This window comes from Chelonoidis abingdonii, chromosome 1, assembly GCF_003597395.2.
Source record: "Chelonoidis abingdonii isolate Lonesome George chromosome 1, CheloAbing_2.0, whole genome shotgun sequence".
In the NCBI taxonomy this organism is placed as follows: domain Eukaryota; kingdom Metazoa; phylum Chordata; order Testudines; family Testudinidae; genus Chelonoidis; species Chelonoidis abingdonii.
Window position 1 is genome coordinate 311,392,998 of NC_133769.1, and position 22,849 is coordinate 311,415,846.

At 44.4% G+C, this 22,849-nt stretch overlaps 1 protein-coding gene across 2 annotated transcripts; it reads left to right on the top strand.

The window, feature by feature from the left end:
- The first annotated feature begins 1,411 nt into the window (after positions 1-1,411).
- Positions 1,412-14,392, top strand: SERP2 (stress associated endoplasmic reticulum protein family member 2). 2 transcript variants are annotated; one of them, XR_004373871.2, is made up of 4 exons: positions 1,895-1,910; positions 6,279-6,351; positions 8,870-8,948; positions 14,008-14,392. XR_004373871.2 is itself a non-coding variant. In XM_032781750.2 (3 exons), exons 1-3 carry the CDS (start codon positions 1,827-1,829, stop codon positions 14,046-14,048), a joined length of 198 nt encoding a protein of 65 aa, XP_032637641.1. In that variant the 5' UTR covers positions 1,412-1,826; the 3' UTR covers positions 14,049-14,392. The 2 variants fall into 2 exon arrangements, 1 of the variants encoding a protein (XP_032637641.1); XM_032781750.2 differs by lacking the exon at positions 8,870-8,948 and having other exon boundaries at positions 1,412-1,910.
- The last annotated feature ends 8,457 nt before the right edge of the window (positions 14,393-22,849 follow it).

Below are 22,849 nucleotides of genomic sequence, written 5' to 3' on the forward strand. Positions count from 1 at the left end.
CCTAATTGTGTTAAAAAGAAATGTTCTAAGAGCCTTGATAACAAAGAATCTTCATTTTTGCTTCCTTGAATGGAAAGTTTGTGTCAACCAGGAGCTGCTGTATGGGTAGAAGCAGGGCACACATACCAATAAGGGCCTCATCCCTGTTTTTACAAAGCACAAGAAATATAGATCTGTACACAACTCTGAAATGTACTTAAGGATTGGTTGGTTTGTTTTCTTCTGCGATCAGAGGATCTCTGTGTGTCACTAGTTACTGATATAGCAACACTTATGATTGAGAGATGAACCCCTGCCCACACACAGTTATACCTCTAATGCAGTGGTTCTCAACCAGGGAAGGCCACGAGCAGGCTTCAGGGGCAGCCACCAAAGAGGGCCAGCCTTAGACTCACTAGAGCCCAGAGCGAAACATCAAAGCCCTACGACATGGGTCTGAAGCCTGGAGCCCTATTACTACGGATTGAAGTCGAAGCCTGAACAATGTAGCTTCGTGAAGACTCCCTGTGGGGTGGAGCCCTAGGCAACTGCCCTGTTTGCTATGCTCTAATGCCGGCCCTGGCTTTTATATGCAGAAAAACAGCTGTTGTGGCACATGAGGGCCGTGGAGTTTTATAGCATGCTGAGGGGGCCTCAGGAAGAAAAAGATTGAAAACGCCTGCTCTAGTGGATAGCTGTTTGTATCTTTTCCGGTAGAGGAGAGATGGCAGACTTCAGTATTGGCTAGATAGATACTAGATACACGACATCTAGTATCTATCTAGCCAATACTACTAGCCTGAGTAGTGTGCATGTGAAAGAGGACATAGGGCACAATAGGAGGAAAGGTGCTTGTGAGATAAGACCCATTTTCCTCCATTCCCTTCTCCCCAAATGTTCATCCCCTCTGGGCCCATCTCCATACTCTTGACTTTGCTGCTGTTCCCTTCCCCTATGGTCCCTAGCCTCTCTTTGCCAGAAGCTGGGAAGGGGTGATGGGATGGATCACTTGATGATTACTTGTTCTGTTCATTCCCTCTGGGGCACTGGCCACTGTCAGAAGACAAGATACTGGGCTAGATGGCCCTTTGATCTGACCCAGTAGGGCCATTCTTACTTTATGTTCATGTGTTCATCCTGGTCCCGCCCCTCCAGGACAATTTGTATTCCAATGTCGGCCAGGGAGCAAACTCTGAGAGTATGTGAGAGAAGAATTAAGGCACCACATACAAGCTTGTTACTGAGTCAGCTGAAGTGTGAATAACCTCTGACCCCAACCGCTCTCCAGCATCCCCTACTCCCGCTGCCGCAGGACCCGTCCATGCTAGGCTACGCGTTAGAACGCTCGCTCCACCCCTCCCTCTCAAACCACCAATCAGCGCTTGACAGCCCAGTCCCGCAGAACGTGGACTGTTGCGGCTCTCCATGAATGGAACGCTGAGCCACAACCTTCAGCGGATGCGCGACTCGTGCCCGGGCAGCTCCGTGCCCTGCACAGTGGAAGCAGGATGCGCGTTCGCAGTCAGGGGGAAGCGGAGGCTGCAGACAGCCCTAGTAGTTACCGCCTGTGTTTAGGCAGCAGGGGGACCGGAAGAGTAGGAGGAAGCAGGAGAGGGTTTCCTGAGATGAGAGATTACTTCCGTCCATCCATCCTGCCAGCCACCCTCTCCTCAGTCTGCAGCCGGCTGGGGGTACTGAGGAGCCAGCACCGGGTCTTGGAGCAGTAGCAGCCACGCTTGCTCCAAGTCAGGGGCGTGTTCTTCAAGGGGTTGTTCTGTTGGCTCGTCACAAACCAGACCCAGAAGCCTCCGGAATTTTTGAGCTCCCTAAATCTCCACCCCAGAGCAATGGTGGCCAAACAGCGGATTCGGATGGCTAACGAAAAGCACAGCAAAAACATCACACAGAGAGGGAACGTAGCCAAAACCCTGGTAAGGTGACATGGGAGGAGGGGGCAGAGGGGATTGCTAGGAGGCAAGGCTTCTCTCTGCCCATTCCTCGGCTCAACACGTAGGGAGGTGTGGGAATCGTGGGCTAAAGGGTTAACAGGCTACCCGAGCCCGGAGTGGGGAGCAGAGGATGATCCTTCTTCTCGTGCTGCTGACGGGAGTAAACCTTCCAGCCTAGCTAGGGGTGTAGAACAATCAGATGGTTAAATCAGGGGCTCCTGTCCCAAGCTGAGGCAGAATGGAGGAAATGTCACACCTTGATGACTAAAAGTGTCAGTGTCTTATGGAAAACATCAGGCAAGGAAGAGACTGACACACACACATCTTCCATCTAAACACCCAGAAGGAGGAGAGTCTGTAACACAAAGAAAAATACATGCACACACCAGCCACTTGAGAAGAGAAAATGCAGCACACACAACACATCCATCCCCATGTAGGGGGACTAACATGCAACAATATCCAGCAGGGCTGGCTGCTGCAACATCACAGATGTTGGAAGTGCACATGCATGGAGGTATACTCTCAAAGGGTTCTAGCTCTCTAACAGGGACAGCACCAGTGGGAGTTACTGTGTTTTATTTCCTGTGGCATCTGTTTTTTAAGAGATTAAACATAACAGTTTATTTGACTTTACTATTTGTAAAATATGTTTTCGTAGGTGAACATCTTTCAGGCCTCTGAACCTCTTTTTTTTTTCTTTTCTATTTTATATGAATGAGCTGTTTGGCTAGTTGGTGTTTGTGGCTTTGTCTTGATGAGGAAAAGTAATGGAGTTTAGATCAGTTTAGTACAGGTTAGCTAAGTGCTACCTAAACTTGACTACTTTTCCTAGTCAATGCGGAGAATATGTTAATACAAAAGAGGTAACTCGGATGGGATCCCATTTAATCTTTTAGGGCTCATTTCTGCCCTCAGGTACACTGGGAATAAAATGGAGCCCTTACTGAGTTGGCAGCTCAGCTGGGACCACAGGCCTCACACCTGATGAGGCAATAGCCTTCCAGCTAATGAAATCTTGCTTATTACTTGAAATAAAGGTGGCACTTATGCTCCAGTTGTAAACGCTGAGCTAGAAAATCGAAGAGCGTAACTGTCCACAGATGCATGCATTTTGTTATTAGCAGTGGACTGGGCTGAGCCACTGACCTTTAAGCTGCTTAAATTCAGAGTGTGCAAAAGTGCTCTTAGAAAGCTGGTTAATGGGAGAGATTTTTCTTTGAGCTTTAGCTCCCCTTTCCTCAAAGTTGTTTAGAGCTCTTGATATTCTAATTCCACCCACAAAACCTTGAGTGTTTATTAGTAGCTCACTAGCCTTTCAGAATTCCCCTCCACACCAAGAGTGAACTGTTTCAAAGGGAAGCCTGTTACTATAATGTCAGGGAACTGCTGGAAATTCATAGTTGGCATTTTTGCTTTGCCAAGAAGCTCTCAACACATAGGCCTTGTCTACACCTGTAAGTGTAAACTGTAAGGCTGCAACCGCGCCACTGTGGGGCTTAGTGAAGATGTTACCTGTGCCGACGGGAGAACTTCTCCCATTGGCGTAGGTACTCCACCTCCTCGAGAAGCGGTAGCTATGTCAATGGGAGTAGCCCTCCTGTCAACATAGCACTCAGTGTCTACACCCGGGGTTAGGTTGGTATAACTGTGTCGCTCAGAGGTGCAGATTTTCTACACCTTTGAGCATTGTAGTTATACTGAAAGTCTGATTTAGGCTTGGTCTACGCTAATCTCCTAAAACTCCCCCATCCTAGAATCCTGAGTGATTGAGCTAGCCTAGAAAATGGGATTTCTGTTCAATTAGATTTGGTTGTAATCTAGCGTTAACCTGGGTGAATCACCTTAAAGGTGACCTGAAATGCTCTTTTAAAAATACATTAAAACTGCTGATGTTTTCAAATCCTTAACACAATAGGTCAAGTTATTTTAAAAAAAATAAATGCATTTTAAATTAAAATGTTTTAAGGTTGATTTAAAAATGCCTTTGTTTTTTCTTTACCATAAGTCACGTGACTGCTTTTCTCTATTGTTCCTACCACTCACTGATGCGTGAAGCAGCTTCTCTGAATGAAGTGTCTGTGACTAACAACAGACCTTATCTCGGGTGAAACAAATTGTCTGTGACTTTCTTTTATTATTTCTATGCCTCTCCTGTTCCTGATAATATGGAGCACTTAGGGTTTGATCCTGTGCCCCATTCAAGTCAATGAAAAAAAATCCCACTCATGAATGATGGAGAATTAAGCCTTTATGTAGCACTTTTCGCCCAGAGATTTTGAAGTGCTTTAAAAAGCATTATAAGCACTGTTTAAATAGATGGGGGAAAGAAAGACACAGAGAGGTGGTATGACACACCCAGGTTAAGAGGGCAGTTCAGTAGAAGAACCAGGGATAGAACTGAAGTCTTCCGATGTTCAGTCTGGTGCCCTATCCACTGGATAATGCTACCTTCCTCTTTTCTGTCATCTCTTTGTTTTTTCTCCTCTCACTCTTCGTTGTTTATGACCTTTTTGCTATCCTTTACCTTCCTTCTCTCTTTTTTCCCCCCTTCTCCCTCCCCGTCTGCTTACTAGCTTCTCTCCTCTCACCCCATCTTTTGCCATCCTCCTTCCATTGGCTACTCTTCTGCCATCAGCTTCCACTCACTTGGCACTTCTTCCACGCAGCACTTATAGAATTAGATAGTAGCACCAGCTCTAGCTTTCTAAAAAATCAAGCTGTTTGGATCAGGACTGCAGATCCATTATTATTCATATTTGTAGCATAGTACCCCCTAGGGACATCAACCAAGACCAGGGTCCCTTTGAGCTAGGCACTGTAGAAACACATAGTAATAGACAGTCTTTGTGCCAAAATGCTTACAGTCTAAACAGACAACAGTTGGGAGAAAGCAAGTATTATTGTTGCCATATTGCAGATGAGGTAGTAAGGCACAGTGAAATTAAGTGACTTTCCCAAAGTCACACAAGAGGTCAGTGTCAGAGCTTGGAATTGAACCAGATCTCCAGGGACCGTGAGCATCACACAACCATCCTTCCTGTATGCACAATTCCACAGCTTGAACCCAGATATGACTATCAATTCCTCCTTTACTTGCCTGCCTAGTCCTGATCTTAGTGCTGTGTGAATCCTCTACTTCCATTGATTATGTCCATAGTATCTCATGTCATCATATAACCATCTGCTCATGTCTTGGTTGGTAAGAAGATTCTAAGTCCGCCTATCCATCTCTTCCCTCTGTGTGGTCCTCGAAATCTTAACATGTTTGTATGTATTCTTAGTTATAAAAGCCTCTATGTAGTGTTCTAGGCTCCAAACAATAATCATACATCAAAACAGAAGTCAGTAGTTCAAAATGTCCATAGAAGACCATCAACTTCTTCCTTCCTTCCTCTCTCCTTCCAAGTGACCTATTTAGAACATTCAGTCACGCGTCCTTAAAATAAACTGACTAGAGTTCTGACTGGTATCGGGGTAGCCGTGTTAGTCTGTATCCACAAAAACAACAAGGAGTCCAGTGGCACCTTAAAGACTAACAGATTTATTTGGGCATAAGCTTTCGTGGGTAAAAAACCTGCTTCTTCAGATGCAGTTAAACAGGTCCGACTGTTTATCAAATGTATATTTAACTTAAGGATATTTTTGGCACATGCTGACCAAAATAAAATAAAAAATGAGTGTCCTTTGATATTGTTTTTAACAATTTCCTCTCCCAGTGGATGGTAATTGGCTGTAGGATATATGTTTTGTTCTAAAGTGACAACCCAGTCAGGGAATATAATTATTTTTCAAGCGTCCCACATCTATTAGATATCTCAGAAAATACCTAAGAACATGTTTTCTGTCTCAAAGAACTTAAAATACAGATACAACAAGGGAGACTACTAAAGAGCTCAACTGTGGGAGGGGAGAGGACAGAAATGGATAAGCAAACATTAAGGAATAAAACTCACTTTACCTTTCACTAGAGAAATTCAAGATGACTGGATCTGCAGAGAATCTGTGAGAGGCATTATTCTATTTAAAGGTGGGGGAGGGGGAAGATTTCAATATTGTTGAATTAAGCTGTCTGATCTACTGTAAATACAATTATCCTCTATTACTCTTCCATTAGCCTATTGTGCTTCAGCTTTTCCTTTCAGCTTCTTAGCATTCCTGTGAAGCAGTTATGACAATGAAGTAAACTGTTTTACGTTAGACCTTTTGAGTATTTCACTGTTTGAGGTTTGAAGCTGAAACCACGCCAGTTCTTTATCTTGATTTTCTGCATCTACTTTTAAATGAGCTACCAAGACAATTGGTTAAACTGGTAACAAACTGAAATCTTCTTTTCCCCCTACATTTTAGAGGCCCCAAGAGGAGAAATATCCTGTAGGACCATGGCTACTGGCACTGTTTGTTTTTGTTGTCTGTGGATCAGGTATGAACACACCACTGAGAATAGATAAAGAAGGGGCCGGGGAGGGAGTTGAGCTGACAGTAGAAAAGCATTTAAGAGCCTGATGCAGCTCCCACTGAAGTCAGTGGCATGGTTCCCATTTACTTCAGTAAAAGTGAGATCAGACCCTAAAAGTTTGTGGACAAAATTCTGACCTAGGACGCAAGCACACAACTTCCACTGCAAGCAATGGGAACCTCTGTGTGTGTGTGTATTTATGAATAGAATTTGATGCTTAGCTTATAGTGCGGCTCTGGATCTGTCCCAGAGAAACTTACATGAGCATTTAGGAAAAGTTTCTGGAGATTGCAAGTGGTTCAATATATTTTTCCTCTCAAATCTTAAGCAATGAGTGATAATTATATAGTCTTGCTCAGAACAAATGCATCCTAAGTGGAAAGCTTTTTCCACTTTCAGTCTAAAACTGGAGTTTCATTTCTATGTGGGACTGGATGGCTCAGGTTCCATGTCCTATTCATGTTTCTTTCACCTCTAGGCTGCAGGTTTGAACCTGGGCTGGGATGGTAATAGTGTTACCATGTGATGAATGTGAAATATATTCAATGGCTCAAACAAAATGAGTTCTTTGTAGCAGTCCAGTTCCTAGCAGACAGGTGGTCAAATCACAAATTCTGCATTACAGTTTGGCTGCAGGTGACACAGTTATTGGTGAGTCAGAAAAGAGGTCACTGAATGGGAGAGATTTAACTACTTCCAGAGCCGAGTTAAGACTCAGTAGCATGCAGGAGCATATGATTTCACTTCCTTTGCTTTTGTACCCAGAGGAGTTTCTTTCCCCAGGTTGTCAATCAAAGATCTTTCACAAGAATTGACATGTATTTTATTGTAATTTTTTTAAGAGCCCCAATATGGAACGGGTCATAGGTAGACCCACCCTGGAGTAATGATTAGTCCACTAGTATTGCTCTGTTCATAGTGCTGCCCATTGGTATTGCATTGCTTTCAGAAATGCAGTGCGGCAACCTTTGTGTTGATGTCTGACAATGAATGCCATTTTTGAGAACTTTCTGTTCCTATTTTTTCACCTAGTCTTAAAGCAGGATTTCAACTCCTCACAAAAACAAATGGTAGTTATGGTAAATCCACCACAGCCCATTGCAGCTAGATGTGTTCTTCTGATGCCTCATTCCTTATGCACTCAAATCTCTCCCTCCCACCAAAGTCAGCTGAGAGTTTTTGGTGAATGAGGGTTGTCCCTGTAGTTATGTATTGCAAAAGCTAACAATCATGTAGAGCATAGCATTAGACTGCTGCAAACTCTCAGGCCTTCAGCTGGCTTGCGTCTCCCAGCTCCATTACATGTCTTTGGTGTCCTGTGAACTTTCACGTTTGTTTATTCTCTTACGTGGCCTCTAACTAACAATAAAGATGACAATGCTTTTTAGACATCAGTTGTGATGTCAGTGTCTCAAGAAATAATAGTTCCTTCCCGTGACAAGACATCAAGTGGTTTCAGACATGCTCTGGCAGCAAGAAAGAAAGGGTCAAAGCGCAGGGGAGGGCACCAAAGGATCCCAGTCAGGGATCCAATGTACTGGGCAGTGATGGCCAAACAGCACACATGGAGCTCCTGCCCCAGACCTCACAACAACAAAAACTCTAAGAAAAGTGACAAAAGAGTGATTTTTAAAAAAAATGTAATCAAAAATAAGTCAATAAAACAAAATCAGAATGTTAGTTTTATTTTCTAAAAATAAGTATGTTAAACAGCTGAACATGGGAGATGCAGAGAAGATAAATAAATATGCTGGTGATAAATGACAGAGAGTACATCCAGTTGATTGCAAAGTAAGAACATTTTGTGATCTGGAATCCAACCTTGCATTCTTTACTCATGTTAACCAATCACTGACTGAAATGGGAGTTTTGCCTGAGTGAGAACCACTGAACTGGTTTCATTATCCGAAGAGACATCATAATAATGTGGCTTAGATGTTTCTTTGTCATTTTTAGAGCTTGGTCAGACTTTAGTCTTCAGTAATGTACTTGCTATAGCTATGTTTGTTCTTTCAGTAGTGAATCCATTAGACAAATGCCTCCTTTTTCCACAAACATTTTCAGGGCTGTTCTTCTGGGCTTTTACAACTGCACACAGCTTTTGCTGTAACCCTTTTAATTATTATTTGCTTTGTGGGCCCCATCCCCAGGGTGCCAAGCACTGTACAACCATGTAACAACCAACATGGTACCTGCCCTCATTGCACATCTCTTTGCACTGTGCAAACCAAAGGCCAGATTGGGCCACTGGATAAAGTACATGCACGGCTACCATTCCATTTGCAATGTGGACCTCAGTTTTGAGAGGGTGCCATTTTGGAAAAGGTTTTTTAGGGTTATTGCTGCATGAGGAAGGGAATTCCTAGTTCCTGCAAATGTCTTATCCACTATCCAGTCACCTCCATTGGTAGCCTCCACCCAATGGCTGTTACTGTTGAGAACTTTTTCTTAATGTCTAACCTGAACTTTTTTCCTTCCATAGCTTCAGGCCATTGCTCCTTATCTACCATCTTCTGAGAATGGAATAATTCCCTTTCTTCATTTCTGTTATTACCTTGAAGGTATTTATAAACTGTGATCATGTTTTCTCCCAGCCCTCCCCTAGTCTTCTCTTTTCTAGACCATACCCATTTAGTTCCCCCCCTCTCTCCCCGTCGGTTATAAACCCGATCCTTGTGTCCTTTGTGTTGTGTTTGTATATACTTCTGAAATGTTGAGGACTGGAAAGAAACACAATATTTCAGGTCTGCTACATGGTTTGGCCCTATTATCTCTCTAGTTTATATACGTGAAGCCTATTTATGTATCTGAGAGCAGCAATGGTTTCTGTTCCATTTGCTTGTTTTGCAGGGGTGTTACACTTGAACCTAATTTTGTCTGCTCTCTTACTATCACCCCTTGCTCTTTGGCAGACATCCTGTTTCCCAGATAGCTGTCCTCCAGTCTGTATCAATGCTGCTTATTTCCTGTTCCTGGGTGTATGGCTTTCGTATTTGATTTCATCTCATTGCACGCAGCCCACTCTACAAAATGATTCTTATCCTTCTGTGTAACTGGCTCATCCTGCAAAGTTGAGATTGTCAACAGTTTGAGCACGGTTTAATTTACATCTTCCTTTAGATTACTAGTTAATGTATTAAATAATCTGGATCCAATATGTGCCTGTGACACCATGTATAGAGAACTTGCCGTTTACAGTATCTTTGCTCCTCAGGTCGTCAGTCAATTTCTAATCCTCAGTTTGGTATTTGTATCTTCTTGGTATTAGTCACTATAGTAGAATTAAAATATACTGGTATAAAAAAAAATCTTATTAAGATGAAGGTCCAAGACACCCAAAAGCTGAGGTACTATTTTAAGCTCTGCCATTGATTCACTGTCTGAACTTGGGCAACTCATTTAACCTTACTATGCCTATGTTCACTCATCTGTATAAAGGACATAATGCTCACCACTCTGAGGCAACGTGAGGTAACATTAATTAAGGATTGCAAAGTGCTTTGAGACTGAAATAAAAATAGAATGACAGTAGCCATGTGAGTCTTATTGTTCTCTCGTTTCCAAGGCCAGCTGAGATTCTAATGTCGCGGTACAGGATCTGTACATCACTGGGGGATGTAAGTGAATTTACCTGAACTGCAGTTGTTTGGTAAATCCATCCATTTATTAACTAAGTCAGTAAAGAGGGCACAGAAAGGTAATTGTATGGAGTGATCTATCTTAGCAAACCCATGCTGGTGTAGAGATGTCTTTCTCCCAAATGTTTACATTGACTCTTATTTTGAATGTTCAGAGAGTTTGCCTAGAACAACTGTCAAGCTAATTGATCAGTGCATATTCTTCTTCTTACTTCCTACTCCCTTTGCCCTTTTAACAGGCACCTCTCCTGACCTACAGCATTTACTGAAGAGACAGAGCTTGCAAGATTTCCTTTGCAACTTCTTTTAGGATCTTCAGGGGCATTCTGTCCATGGTTATAGATACTTTGCTCCATCTGGCACTCTAGCACCAACTCTTTTACTCTCTGCTCCTGGCATCTCCCACAATTGTCTAATAATTTCCCTGAAGGAAGAACCTAAAGGAGGTTGTCCCATTTTTCATTATAACGAGTTGAAAACTGAGCACCCATAGTTATTTATTCCAGTCAAGATAAATGAAGTTTTCCAGCTAGGTTAGAGAGCTGACTTGTTTTCACTGTCCTCCCCTCTCTCTTTTTGACCCCTCACTTTTCTGATAGTATTTCTAGATTCTTTATTCCTTGCGACCAGTTCTCTTCCTCCCTAGAGCTAACACAGTTTCATTTTGCTAGTTTGTTCCTTTTATGCTCCTCTGTGGCTAGCTTGGACCTACTCATCTCACCCTGCTTTTCATTTCCTAGACACACTTCCTTCAGTTTCACACCTTCCTGTGTCCAGCTGTTCAGCCCAGATGGGTTTTTACATTTGTCTTTCCCCTACCCTGCTGCCTGTTCCGTGTGCAACTCATTTTATTCTGCCAGCTTCCTTATTTCTGCAAGGTTTGCAGCATGAACATGTAGTGGAAGGTTTCGGTCTTTTAGAGTTGGGGATTGAATCCAGCAAGGTGCTGAGGATCCTCAAATCCCTTTGAAGTCCCCTGACTAGCCACCCAATTGCAAATGCCACCCTTGGTCTCCCAACACAAAGTAGTCACACTGTCACAATGTCAGAGCACTGAGGACCTCAGAACCATTTTAATGCCCCTGCTTCATGCCTGCTAAGCCATCCTCGTGTTTTTAATACTTGAGATGCTGCTGTGCAACCAATAGAACTTACTCTGCTTATTAATAATCCTTTGGATCTGTTAGTTACTAACAGGCCTCCTTTCTGGGCACTAATGTCCGTGTTGAATATTGTCTCCTTTTAGTGCCTTCCTTTCTGTCTCCCCCCATTTCTCTTACTCAGCCATACACTCACTGGCAGTTATTCTCTCAGCTCTGCTTTCCCACCATTAAGTTATTAACTTCTCAGAGTCAAGACTCCTCACTTCCTTTCTCTCTCTCACTCTTTGAACTTCCTCAGCAACGGCACTGTCTTCCTGTTCCTCGCTGCACTTTGGAGTCAGATGTTATTAAACAGATTCACTCACTGGTTTACAGGCAGAGCTGGATGCTCTGGAGTTTGGTTTTTATAGACCCTTTGGCAAAAATAGTAGCTTTCTGCAGTACAATAGGTCAGGCAAACTGGGCCCAACAGGTGACAGAAGCAGGTGATTTTCACTAGTTTTGCTGCTCCATAGCCTAATCGACTTGTGATTCCATTTAGTATAATATTGCAAGAGACTTAACTGACTGGACTGCAGGGCAAATCCTGTTCGATTGTGGAATCCTGTTTATTTAAACAAGAAAAATAAACCTCAGAGAAGTGAATTATAAAAGCACCTCCAGAACAAAATACGAAACAAACAAATCATGTATTAAAAACATCTACAAATCAAAACCACAAACCCAAAGAACCGGCAGAGGCTCCATGAAATCCACTGTAGACTTTGTTATTGATTTTCCACTGATGGTGTTCAGATAACACACTGATAAGTGGCCATAAAAAGCTCTATGATAGACAGATAAGAGAGTTCCAGGGCCAGATCCTCAGCTGTTAGAATTTGGCATCACTTCCTTGACATACTTACACCAGCAGAACATCTGTCCCCTGAAGTTGGCCATTATTTTAATTACTGTAGCTTAAAAAAAAAAAAAAAAAAAAAAAAAAAAGGGTTTGGCCTTATGTCCAGAATGAAGGCCCGATTCTGCAAACGCTTGTAGAGGGAGTCCTTAACCATGCAGTACATCTGTAAACTGGCTGGAAACGTGCTTCCCAAGGTGGGTAGATGGACATCTGCTAGTGCAGCTCAAGCTAGCACACTAAAAATAGCAGTGTGGCTGCGGTGGCAGCTTGGGCTACTTGCCCAGCCCCTTGGGTACTTACATGGGTGGCTGGCCGGGACCGCATCATGTGCTGCTGTGGCCACACTGCTGTTTATAGCATACTAGCTCAAGCAGAGCGAATGCGTGTCTGGCTAGCCCTGCTGGAAAGCACTGTCCCAGCTACTATGTAGCCATGCCCTCATTGACTTCAGTGGAACTTCTCAAGTGTCTGCAGGATGAGGACAGAGACTCAGCATAGATTACTGCAGCTCAGCAATCAAAGTGACGCTTCCTGATCTTATGCCTTTTACCTTCTTAAGTTTTCCAAACACACACCTCAAAGCTCTAAAAGGGCAACAGATGAGGGAACTCTATGAAAATACATTTCCAGGGCACGTGTCTTTTCACAGGACGTGCTCAGCATCTGCAGCTGCATCAGCACAGCCTGACTTCTGCATTTGTGCTCACTGGTTCCAGCAGAAGGATCCCATTCCAGAGCTGGGGGAATAGGAGGCAGTGATGGTACAGATGAAGAGAACTTATGTCATGTTTATATAATTAAGAACTAAGGCTGGATCCTGCAGCCTTTCAACATATTTAACGTCCCATAAATCAGCGGGAGTTTTGCTTGCATGAGGTCTGCAGTATCAAGTCCTTAGTAATTCATGTATTAACTATACTAAAGAACAGGAAATACACAGTTACTCAATGCTTGGGTCCCTTTCTCTGTGGAAGTATAGTACCAGTTTGTGTCATCAGTTTTGATACCAATAGAGATTTCTGTTTCAACCGTGATGACACAATCGGCCTCATAAGAATGGCCATACTGGGTCAGACCAAAGGTCCATCTAGCCCAGTATCCTGTCTTTCGACAGCGGCCAATGCCAGGTGACTCGTTTGCATTTAGCCAGTTCTGATGAACTGTCCCATTCTGAAGACTATCTTCTGATTTGAGATTTGCATCCCTAATGGCTAGTAAACAGTAGTCAACACTGCGCATGTTTGTGGGCTGCAAACACAGGTCCCATTCCTGTGAGTCTTTGTGGGCAGATACATGTACAGTGGGGCTCTGCATGGGTCCATTGGAACTGACCTTTGTAGGCTTGAGATGACAGTGCCTCATCCGGGAAAACCTTACTCCCAAAAATCATCCCATCAGCTTCCATGCAGCTCTTCACATGAGTGCATTTTTGCAGGATTGAGCCCCCGGTACGGAATATAGGAGTTTAGATGGCCCAACCCTACAAATCAGCTTTAGCAATAATTAAAGTAGGCCAGATTTGTGAGATGTTGTATTCCTGTTACTGGTCCACCTACTAATAAGGAGCCGCTTTATAAACAGCCCTGTAACAAGAAGTGATTGTTCCCAAGAAAGAGACCCACCAACTTATTAAGTGTACGCAGCTGTGCCTGGCAGCGCTGCTGCACACACTATAGTCGAAGGGGTCTAATCCCTCATCAGCGCCGGAGGATTTACGCATGGTACTTCCATTAGCATTCCTAGACAGTACCTGCATAATCCTTTTTGCATCAGTGGGGGGAGTAGGCCCCTACTCAAAAAAAAAAAAAAAAAAAAAAAAAAAAAATCCACTGATAGAAGCACTTGCTAGATAACATCTAATCATGCATGTGAGAATACGAGCCATTCAGCTGTTTAAAGCAGCAGTATCAGAGTACAGGATTGAGTTTCAGGAAAGTTAACCAGCATTTGAACAGCCTCTCTTTTTGCCTTGTTTCAGCTATCTTTCAGATCATTCAGAGTATAAGGATGGGCATGTGAGGAGCTGCGTAGATTTGACATTGCCTTTATCATCCAACATGGTGGACCAGATACAATTTTAGCCTGACATAAATGTGAAGAGCTCTTATCTGAGAGTACCTGTGTGTTTCCTCTTGAATGGGGCAGACCAAATTACCTGTTGACCTGTCATATCGTTTGCGTATGTGTTTTAACTGCCACAGCAGAAAAGGACATTTTGCTTTTCTATTGACTTAATGAGTTAACCACATTGGTTAGCTGTCAGTGCTGTTCAGTTGATTTCCTTCTTCTTTTACCTAATGTATTTATGTGTGATCATGTGAGTGCCTGTTTATCTACTCTGTACATTATAATTGTTTTATGCTGGAACTTTGTTTTTATTACAAATAAATATTCATGTTCAACTTGACTACATTTGTTCCATTTTTTCCAAACATATGGCAGTATAGACAGCCTTCCCCCCTTACCCCACACACTAGTGGCCAAACCTTGAGGTCCTTACTCAGGCAAATCTCTCACTAGATCTGATTTGCCCTCCCACGGGTGGAAATCAAGAGTCGCTAGCGTTACATTATTTGGCGTTGCAACTGTTTTACACTGGTGTGAGATGAGAAATCAGGCCTACTGGAAGGTCTGCCTGAGTAAGAACTAATTAAAAACTCAGGACATTGGGAATAGTTACGTTATAGCCATTTAGGAATTATGTTTTCACAGCAGGATGGTTTCAGGATTTTCCTTTGATTACCAATCCTCTGAAAGCTGTTTGCAAAGAATAGCCTTCCCTTCCCAAAGCAACAGGAGTGACTCAAGAGGAGATTTAGAGGAAAAGGTTGGCATCCTGAGGTTCTTTCACATCCCTTTATTTTGGAAAGTCGTTTCTGAACCCCCAAACATGTTTAATAAAGTGATGATTGTTCTGTAGCTGCTGTCCGTCTTAAAGAAAATTCTTCCTAGTGTTGCACACCAGGACAGGGAAAGATCATTTTCCAACCTGGTGGGGTAGAGAGAGGATTTGCATATGCACAAGTGGCAGTTAGGTGACTAACCACAACTGACTTAGCCCGTTAACTACCATTTGTGCCTTTGAAAATCCCCCCCCAAAAAACGCTAAATTGGGATTTCAAAGAGGCCTAAAGTAGGTAGCATCCAACTCCCTTAAACACCTTTGCAAATCTGAGCCTCTAATTATGGTTTCAAAATGTAGTTATTTAAGAGAGATATAGGAAAGAAAAGCCAAGACCCTTCTCAACTTTGATCAAGGGCCTGAACCATCACTGTGCTCCTTTTTTCATTCGCTCCAAAAACTGTTGGAGACTGAAAGTAAATTATCTTTGCCTGGATGGGTGGGAATAATATTAGAAGCATATTTCCTTTTACTATCTCTCCCAGCCCCTCTTTATAATCCTATCCACAAAGGAGCAGCTACAGTCACTACCTGTACTCTAGGCATGCAGTCTCCAAGATGGCAATGCTGGTCTGTAATTTTACTCTCAGTTGCTACAGGCAGAATCCATTTCTTTTCCCTTCCCCCACAGCTGAATATTGCTCCCAACCCCCACTAACATGAAGTGCTGTGGGGTCTCACCTGTTGCGTCAGTGCATAGAGTTATCCAGTAAGGGATGGATTTGCAAAGGCACAAAGGGGAGTTAGGCATCCAGCTCCCACAGAAAATCAATGGGTGCCTTTGAAAAATCTGCTCTTAAGCTATCAAAAACAACAACCCCAGTTATTTTAAAAGGTTTGGGACAATTGTCAGCTCCTAACTCCATTTTTAGGCACTCAATAGAAGTGGCCCGATTTCCAAGGCTGCTGAGCACACCATGTTGTAATTACTTATATAAACAGAATAGCACCTAGAGATCCGGGCCCCTTTGTGCACTGTGCTGTACAAACACATAGGAAGAGAGAGTACCTGCCAAGAAAAGGTTACAATCTAAATAAGCAAGACCGATAATTAGTGGAAGAAGAAACAGATACATAAAAGTGAAGATGACTTGCTCAGGGTCACACAGCTGATTATTCCTGGCTCTGCCATTAATAATAGAATATAGCACCTAGCTCTTACATAACGTGTGTCATCTGTAGATTCCAAAGCACTTTACAAAGGAGGTCACAGTATCACTACCCCCATTACAGCTGGGGAAACTGAGGCACAGAGAGGCAAAGTGACTTCCCCAAGGTCTCCCAGCAGGGCAGTGTCCAGACCCTCTCCACTCCACTCAACCCACATCCCAGTCCAGGCCCTCTCCACTCAACCATACTATAGCTCCCATTGACTTCCACAAGATTTGTGGGTACTTAGCTCTTCTGAATGTTAAACCACTTGTAGCCAGCTGCCTAAAAATGGATGATAAAAATCAAACTTTAGCATCCAGGTTTGAAAGTTTTGTCCTAGTTTTCTGCCTCAAAGTTTTTCTTCAAGGCATTTTCAAATCAGTGTTTCCTGTCCTGACCAAAGAGCAAAAGACCCTCCCTCCTATCCCCTCTCCCTCTCCACTTGTCCCATTCCTAAATAAATCGATTCCTCTATGTTTTATAAGATTAGCTGGTCAAGATTTGAATGACCTGCATGTATGTTTTTGCCCTATTTGCCTGAATGCAAACTTAACACACACAGTAAAGCTTTCAGCTGCATGAGAACACAAACAAACAGCAACTATCATAGGCAGAGAACAATGTGGGCCTAGCAACTTGCCCAATTTGGGTTCAGCGATGCTGCACAAAAGGCGGTGGGTGCCTTCACTAACCATGTAGAGGCAGCTAGAGCTATCAGTTACTGGTACAAGGATGTTTACAAGGCCCACCCATCTACTTCCTGTTCCAGAACGTTCTGCCTCTGCAAGCAGCGCACCGCAGCTCACAAGTCTCCAAATTTTCATTCTCTTTCTGATTCTGAACTATCCCCTTTTTATCTGATTTCACCTTGCTGTCCTTTCCTGCACATGGCACAGTGCTTTGACTTTACCTGAGCACTGCATGCCAGGTGGCCATGCTCAGTATCATGGAGTAGAATAAACAGAAGGCCTGTTCTGCTCCTAAGGCAAGGCTCATCTTTCCTCCTGGACAGAAAGGAGGATCTACTATTCCTAGTCCCCAGGAAGAACAGCTAAATCAGAAAAGATGGATTATCTGTGATGGCCACAGCATGCAGGCAGGAGAATGTTTCCACTCCAGCCTGTTGAGGGCTCGTAGGTTCCAGCTCAGTACAGATACTAAATGAAAGGTTTCAGAAAGTACCAGGAAATTTGGAGGCAAGTAAAAGATTAACGTGTGCTGCCTAGTGCCTGATTCTGGTCTTGCAAGTCACTTGCCAAGACTCCATTTAACTTGCTCTCACAGTAGTTGTGATCTAGGAAAAGGGACATGGCAAGACTCTGAGTAACTGTCAGTTAGGGATCAATAATGCACCCATCCAAAGAGACAGTGGTTCTTGGCTCACTGATTACATTGTAATTTGAGTCTGCAGAGATCTCAGGGCATAGGACTAACATCATACTGACCAAAGTGACAACAAGAGAAAGAAAATGGTGGCATAGTCTTAGGGCTTGTCTGTGCTGAGGGTGTTTGCACCAATATAGCTACACACCAGCGCAAATTCATACTGCAATGGTTTAGCTCAGGCTGATTTCAAACCACATTAGTGCAAGCCCATGGTGCCGCACTTCTAGGCTGGAGCATTTGGTCAGTTTTAGTACTCATTCTATAAGCAGGTTCCAAGTGTCATGCAAGATCTAGCTGAAAGAGTAGGAATCCTTCCAGAAGACCATCTTGCTATTTGTAGCCTATCACCCATGTTATCGACAGAAGAAACCCCGCAGACATCATAGCATGGCAGATAAAAACAAAGTACTTGATGAGACTTACAAAATAAAAACACTTTGTGCCCCTTCAAGGAACCAAGTGTGAACTCAATAAGATCTGTTATTTTGCGGGTGGTGAAGTTCTCAGTCTCAGCTACCAAGATTAGCAAAGATGCCACCAGACTGTTTCCATGCTTTCACAAGGCACTTTAAACTGGACCCACCAGCATCCATGTGCAACAGCATCCTTAGACAAAAGGCACTCCGCACTGAGGTAACCTCATAATTCCTGTCTTCCCTGTTCTCCCTCTTCTGACACTTCCCAGCCTAACCCTTCACTTAACTGCTGACTGCTTCCCATCTGTTAAGAATGATTGGACCCAGATGCAAGAAAGAGGTCACTTACTCTTTTCTCTAAGACTTTGGGACAGCCGATCCTTTTGCCCGTACAGGAATGGCTTTCCAGTCTGTATGTCATTGTGGACCATTGTCTGCTTAAGAGAGGATTTAGTCTGTGGTGAACTTGTGCTTTTTATATATAACATGGAACATTTAGGAATTTGAAGAGGCAGCCAAGATTATTTTAGATAAGTCATTTCAGCCAATGTAATAAATATTTTAATATACACTAAGTAATTACTGACTGAGGATGTCAAAATGTTCAGTGATTTAGATTAGGATTTTTTAACAGGCTCAAAAGTGCATTTGTTTTAGGGTTGGTCAAAAGTTTTGCCAATGGAAAATTGGGGTTTCAATAATTTTTTTGAAAAGTGAAATGAACAATGTCTGCTTTCTGCAGAAAATTTCAAATATTTATTATAAAAAAAATTTCGTTTTGGCTATGCTGCCCTATGCCTCATGGGAGTTGTAGTTCAGGTGCCTCATTCCCCCAATATCATTTGTACCTGAGAGGTGTCGCCAAGACTGTCTCTCTCTGGATGCACCATGGCCCAGGACTCCTAGGATGCACTGCCTCCCCTCACCAAGATGGGAGACCATGGTGCATCATTGGAGATGTAGTCCAAGGAGGGAGTCTGGCCTATAGAGAAGAATGGGAGTATGAGGCACCTCAGGAGTATTTCCAAATCAAAATATTTGTGGTTTTTGGCTGAAATATTTCACTTTTTGAAATTTTCTGAAAAGTCAGAGTTTTCTGTAGAAACCTTCCCTCCAATCATGCCCCCCCACCCCCGCCCCCAATACCATTTTCTGACCAAGTCTAAATTATTAGCTCATAAGTTAAATGAGTTTACAGGTATTGGTCTAGTTCTAGTAAACAGTTGAAGATAACTTTAAACCACAATAGGGTTGTCAGATTTTGGTGAGGAAAAGTCCTGGATTGGGATAATACAGGGAAGGATTAAGGTGTGGCAAATTTGTGAGGGAAAGACTGCACAGAACAGAACCTCTCTGAATTGTATTGTTATTTATAGAAGGATAAACAGAGTATACACATCAGAACAAAGGGACTCAGGGCAGTACAGCATAGAATCATAGGACTGGAAGGGACCATGTATCATGCTGTGCAATATCACTGATGAATATGGTACAGTACATGAAGTAGGGCTTATGCTACAAGCTAGGGGTACGACTCCTGCTCATGTCCCATAATAGCGCTAGCTCGATGAGAGCTAGCATGAGTATAACTAGCAGTGCAGCTACAGTGGCACTGGTAGCGGCAGTGGAGGTACAGCTGAGCCGTGTCGCCTTAAATCAGTGCGTACATATTTAGCACAGCTCAGCTCTCTCCCCACTGCCACTACGCCGCTCTACCATGGCTACACTGCTATTTATACTTGCGCTAGCATAAGTACATGTGCACAAGCAGGAGAATCACACCCCTTGCTTATGTGTAGACATAAGCCTAAGACAGAAAGTTATCTTACTAGTTGGATCTCTAACAGTCCATGTCAAATGCTTTAGTCTTTCCTATTTAGGCACAGTTTCGTGCTACTAATAAATACAGCATACTGCATTTTGTAGTTGTAGCGAGGGCGCACACTGGGCCCCTCTGGTTTCGGCCCCTGTTGCCCTCTTCAATCAGTCAGGAATGCCTCAGCTTGATGCAATACCAGTGTTCTTTATTTACAGTTGTTTTCCCGCCACCACTTTCCACCTATATACGGGTTTCGCAGCCATCTTTGCCAAGTGCAGGCCTGGCCAGCAACAGACCTGAAGGCTCCCCCCTCCCTCTGTGCCTGGCCTCTCTCTTCTCCCTGGCTTTCTCCCAGCCTTTATAGCACTGGCTAATGAGACTTGCAGATGCTGCCCCTTACCAGGCAGACACAGGGCTATTCAACCAGCCCCAATTCATTTCCCTTGGTTGGGGCTGGAGTGGCAGGGGCTAATTAGGTGCTTCTCAGCACCCTGTCACACACCTCCCCCCTTAAGCAACCGCTAGGTTTGGCCTCGCCTGGCCTGTTCTCCCCCTACCAGGGGGTTACTCCAGGGGAGTCCCTCACATCCTACTGGGTGATCTCCAGGGTGTTCTTGTGGGGTTCATTCATCCCCCACCCACAGAATATACACTAGGGAGGGAAGGAAATGGCCCCTCAAGTCTGTTGCCACCTATAGGTCTTCACATCAGTCACAGCCTCGGGTTTGTTCTCTCAGCTGCTCCCCCTTTTTCCCTGGCAGGGGATCAGGGTTAGTCCTGGGAGTTCTGTTTTGGGGCACTCCCTGGATCCCTCCACCTCTACTCCTCGGGTCTCCTTACCTGGGGGTTCTGTCCTGAGGCTCTTCTTTGGCCTCTCCCGCTCTGCTCCTTTTCCTTCCCTATTCAGGCTCTGTTGTCTAGGGTTTTTTCCTTGTTTTCCCTGGAGACCTTGGTCCTCCCCCTCACCGGTGTCCACTAATGTAGGGGGTTCTCCTCCCTTCTTTGGGGTCTCCTCCCACTGCCTCCTTTCCCTTTTGGGAGGGACCCATGCCTGTCCCCTGTACCAATGAGTATAGTAACCCCTCCACTACCCCAACCCGTTTCCAGGCAAATCTGCCCCTTGCTCCCAGGGACCATGGGGCAGATCTCCCAATCCCCAGGGGGTACTCTAGCTTTAGCCTCACCCCGGGAATAAGCCAGTGTGGCTTTACAGCCCCCTCTGGAGGAGTGAGCGGGCTGAGGCGGTGTCCACCAGGCCCCTCTGGGGCTTCCTTCCCAGCCGCACTGGAATGGTGGCTAGTCCTCGCCCGTTCCCCTGCACTCCAACATTATGCCAGCTGCAAAACTCAACTAGGCCACATTCCATCTCTGGGCAGTCCCCCCTTTTATGTCCTGGCCACCCACACTGCCAGCACACGAGCTGTCCAGGGTGACTGGGGGCTCCCGGGGAGGAAGAGGAGGGGTGTTTCTCAGGGTATTTCCCCCCCCGCACTCTAGGTCCCAGCAGGTCTGACCCTCCTTTTGGGGGAAGTCCACCTCCTTGTACTCCTCGGTTAACTTAATGGCGGCCTCCACAGTGCCCAGCTGGTGTTGCCTGACCCAGACTTGCACACCTTCTGGGAGGCTCTGTAAAAACTGCTCGAGCACCATCTGGTCCATGATTTCCCTCACCATTTAGATATCTGTCCACAACTAACATGTGGCCCAATCTGTCAGTTTCTGGGTGAAAGCTTGGGGCCGCAAACCTGCCATCCAGTGGCTGACCGAAACTTCTGGTGGTTATTTCTCTGCCGACAGCCCTACACGGTGTAGGACGGCTGCCTTCACCACCTCATAGTCCCTGGCCTGGTTGTTGTTCAGCGTCATATAGGCGGCTTGAGCCTTGCCGGCCAGATAGAGAGCCAGTCATAGGGCCCACGATGCCCTATCCCATCCGGCGCCCATGGCTACCCGCTAAAAGGTACAAAGGTAGGTGTCTGGGTCATCGGCAGGGCCCATCTTACATAGGCCTAATGCCGTCACGCGGATGCCCTCACCTCCCAGGGGACTTACCAGTCTTTGTAGGAGCTGCTGCTGCACATTGGCCTGCTCCTTTATAAAATCCTGGAGAGTTTTCAGTTGCTCCGCCTGCCAGGCGAGTAAGGCCTGTCTCTCTAGCTTGTGGGATTGATGGAAGGCTTCCAGCACCTTCTGCAACTCCTCCTGCTGCTTTGCTAGTCACTGCAGGGTTACCTCCATCTCCAGACTGCCAAACTCTTGTGCTGGCTTCAGATCCTGGACAAGCTCCCATGTGTAGCAAGGGTGCATGCTGGGCCTCTCTGGTTTCAGCCACTGTTGCCCTCTCCAATCAGTCAGGAATGCCTCAGCTTGATGCAACACCAGTGTTCTTTATTTATAGTTGTTTTCCCACCACCATTTTCCACCTATATACACGTTTCACAGCCAACTTTGCCAAGTGCCAGTCTAGCCAGCAACAGACCCAACAGCCCCCTCCATGCCTGGCCTTCTCCCAGCCTTTATAGCCCTAGCTAATGAGGCTGGCAGGTGCTGCCCATTACCTGGCAGACACAGGGCTATCCAACCAGCCCCAATCCATTCCCCTTGGTTGGGGCTGGAGTAGCAGGGGCTGATTAGGTGCTTCTCACTCAGCACCCTGCCACAATAGTTATTGTAGAATCAGTATTTGATACAGTTGGCTCACTGATAAATACCTATCTTATAGAGGCATTGGGTGGCAGTGTCTGTAAAGCCCTTTAAGCTCCTTGAAAAAAAAACATCATGTAAGTGCACAGTATTATACAGAACATTTAACATGACAAATGGAGCTCTTGGTATCTCTTTCTAAGATACATTTTCATAAGACACTCATTCCTTTCCCTCCTCTAAAGGCTGTTTTTTCAAAAATGATGATGTGAGACTTCACAATTATATAGCAGTTTCCCTCTTCAAAGGGCCATACTAACTAACTAATTACTGTCGAGTGTTCATCCATCACAGAAAAAGCTCTTTGTTTTAGCATTGCTTGTATACATCTGCCCCTGCACCAATGTATGATCTGTATTTCTATTTTCATGGTTTATGGAAACAGGAGGCTTCCAGGACAATGCTCCAGCATTTCAATTTTATCTGTTTGGTAATTTTTCTG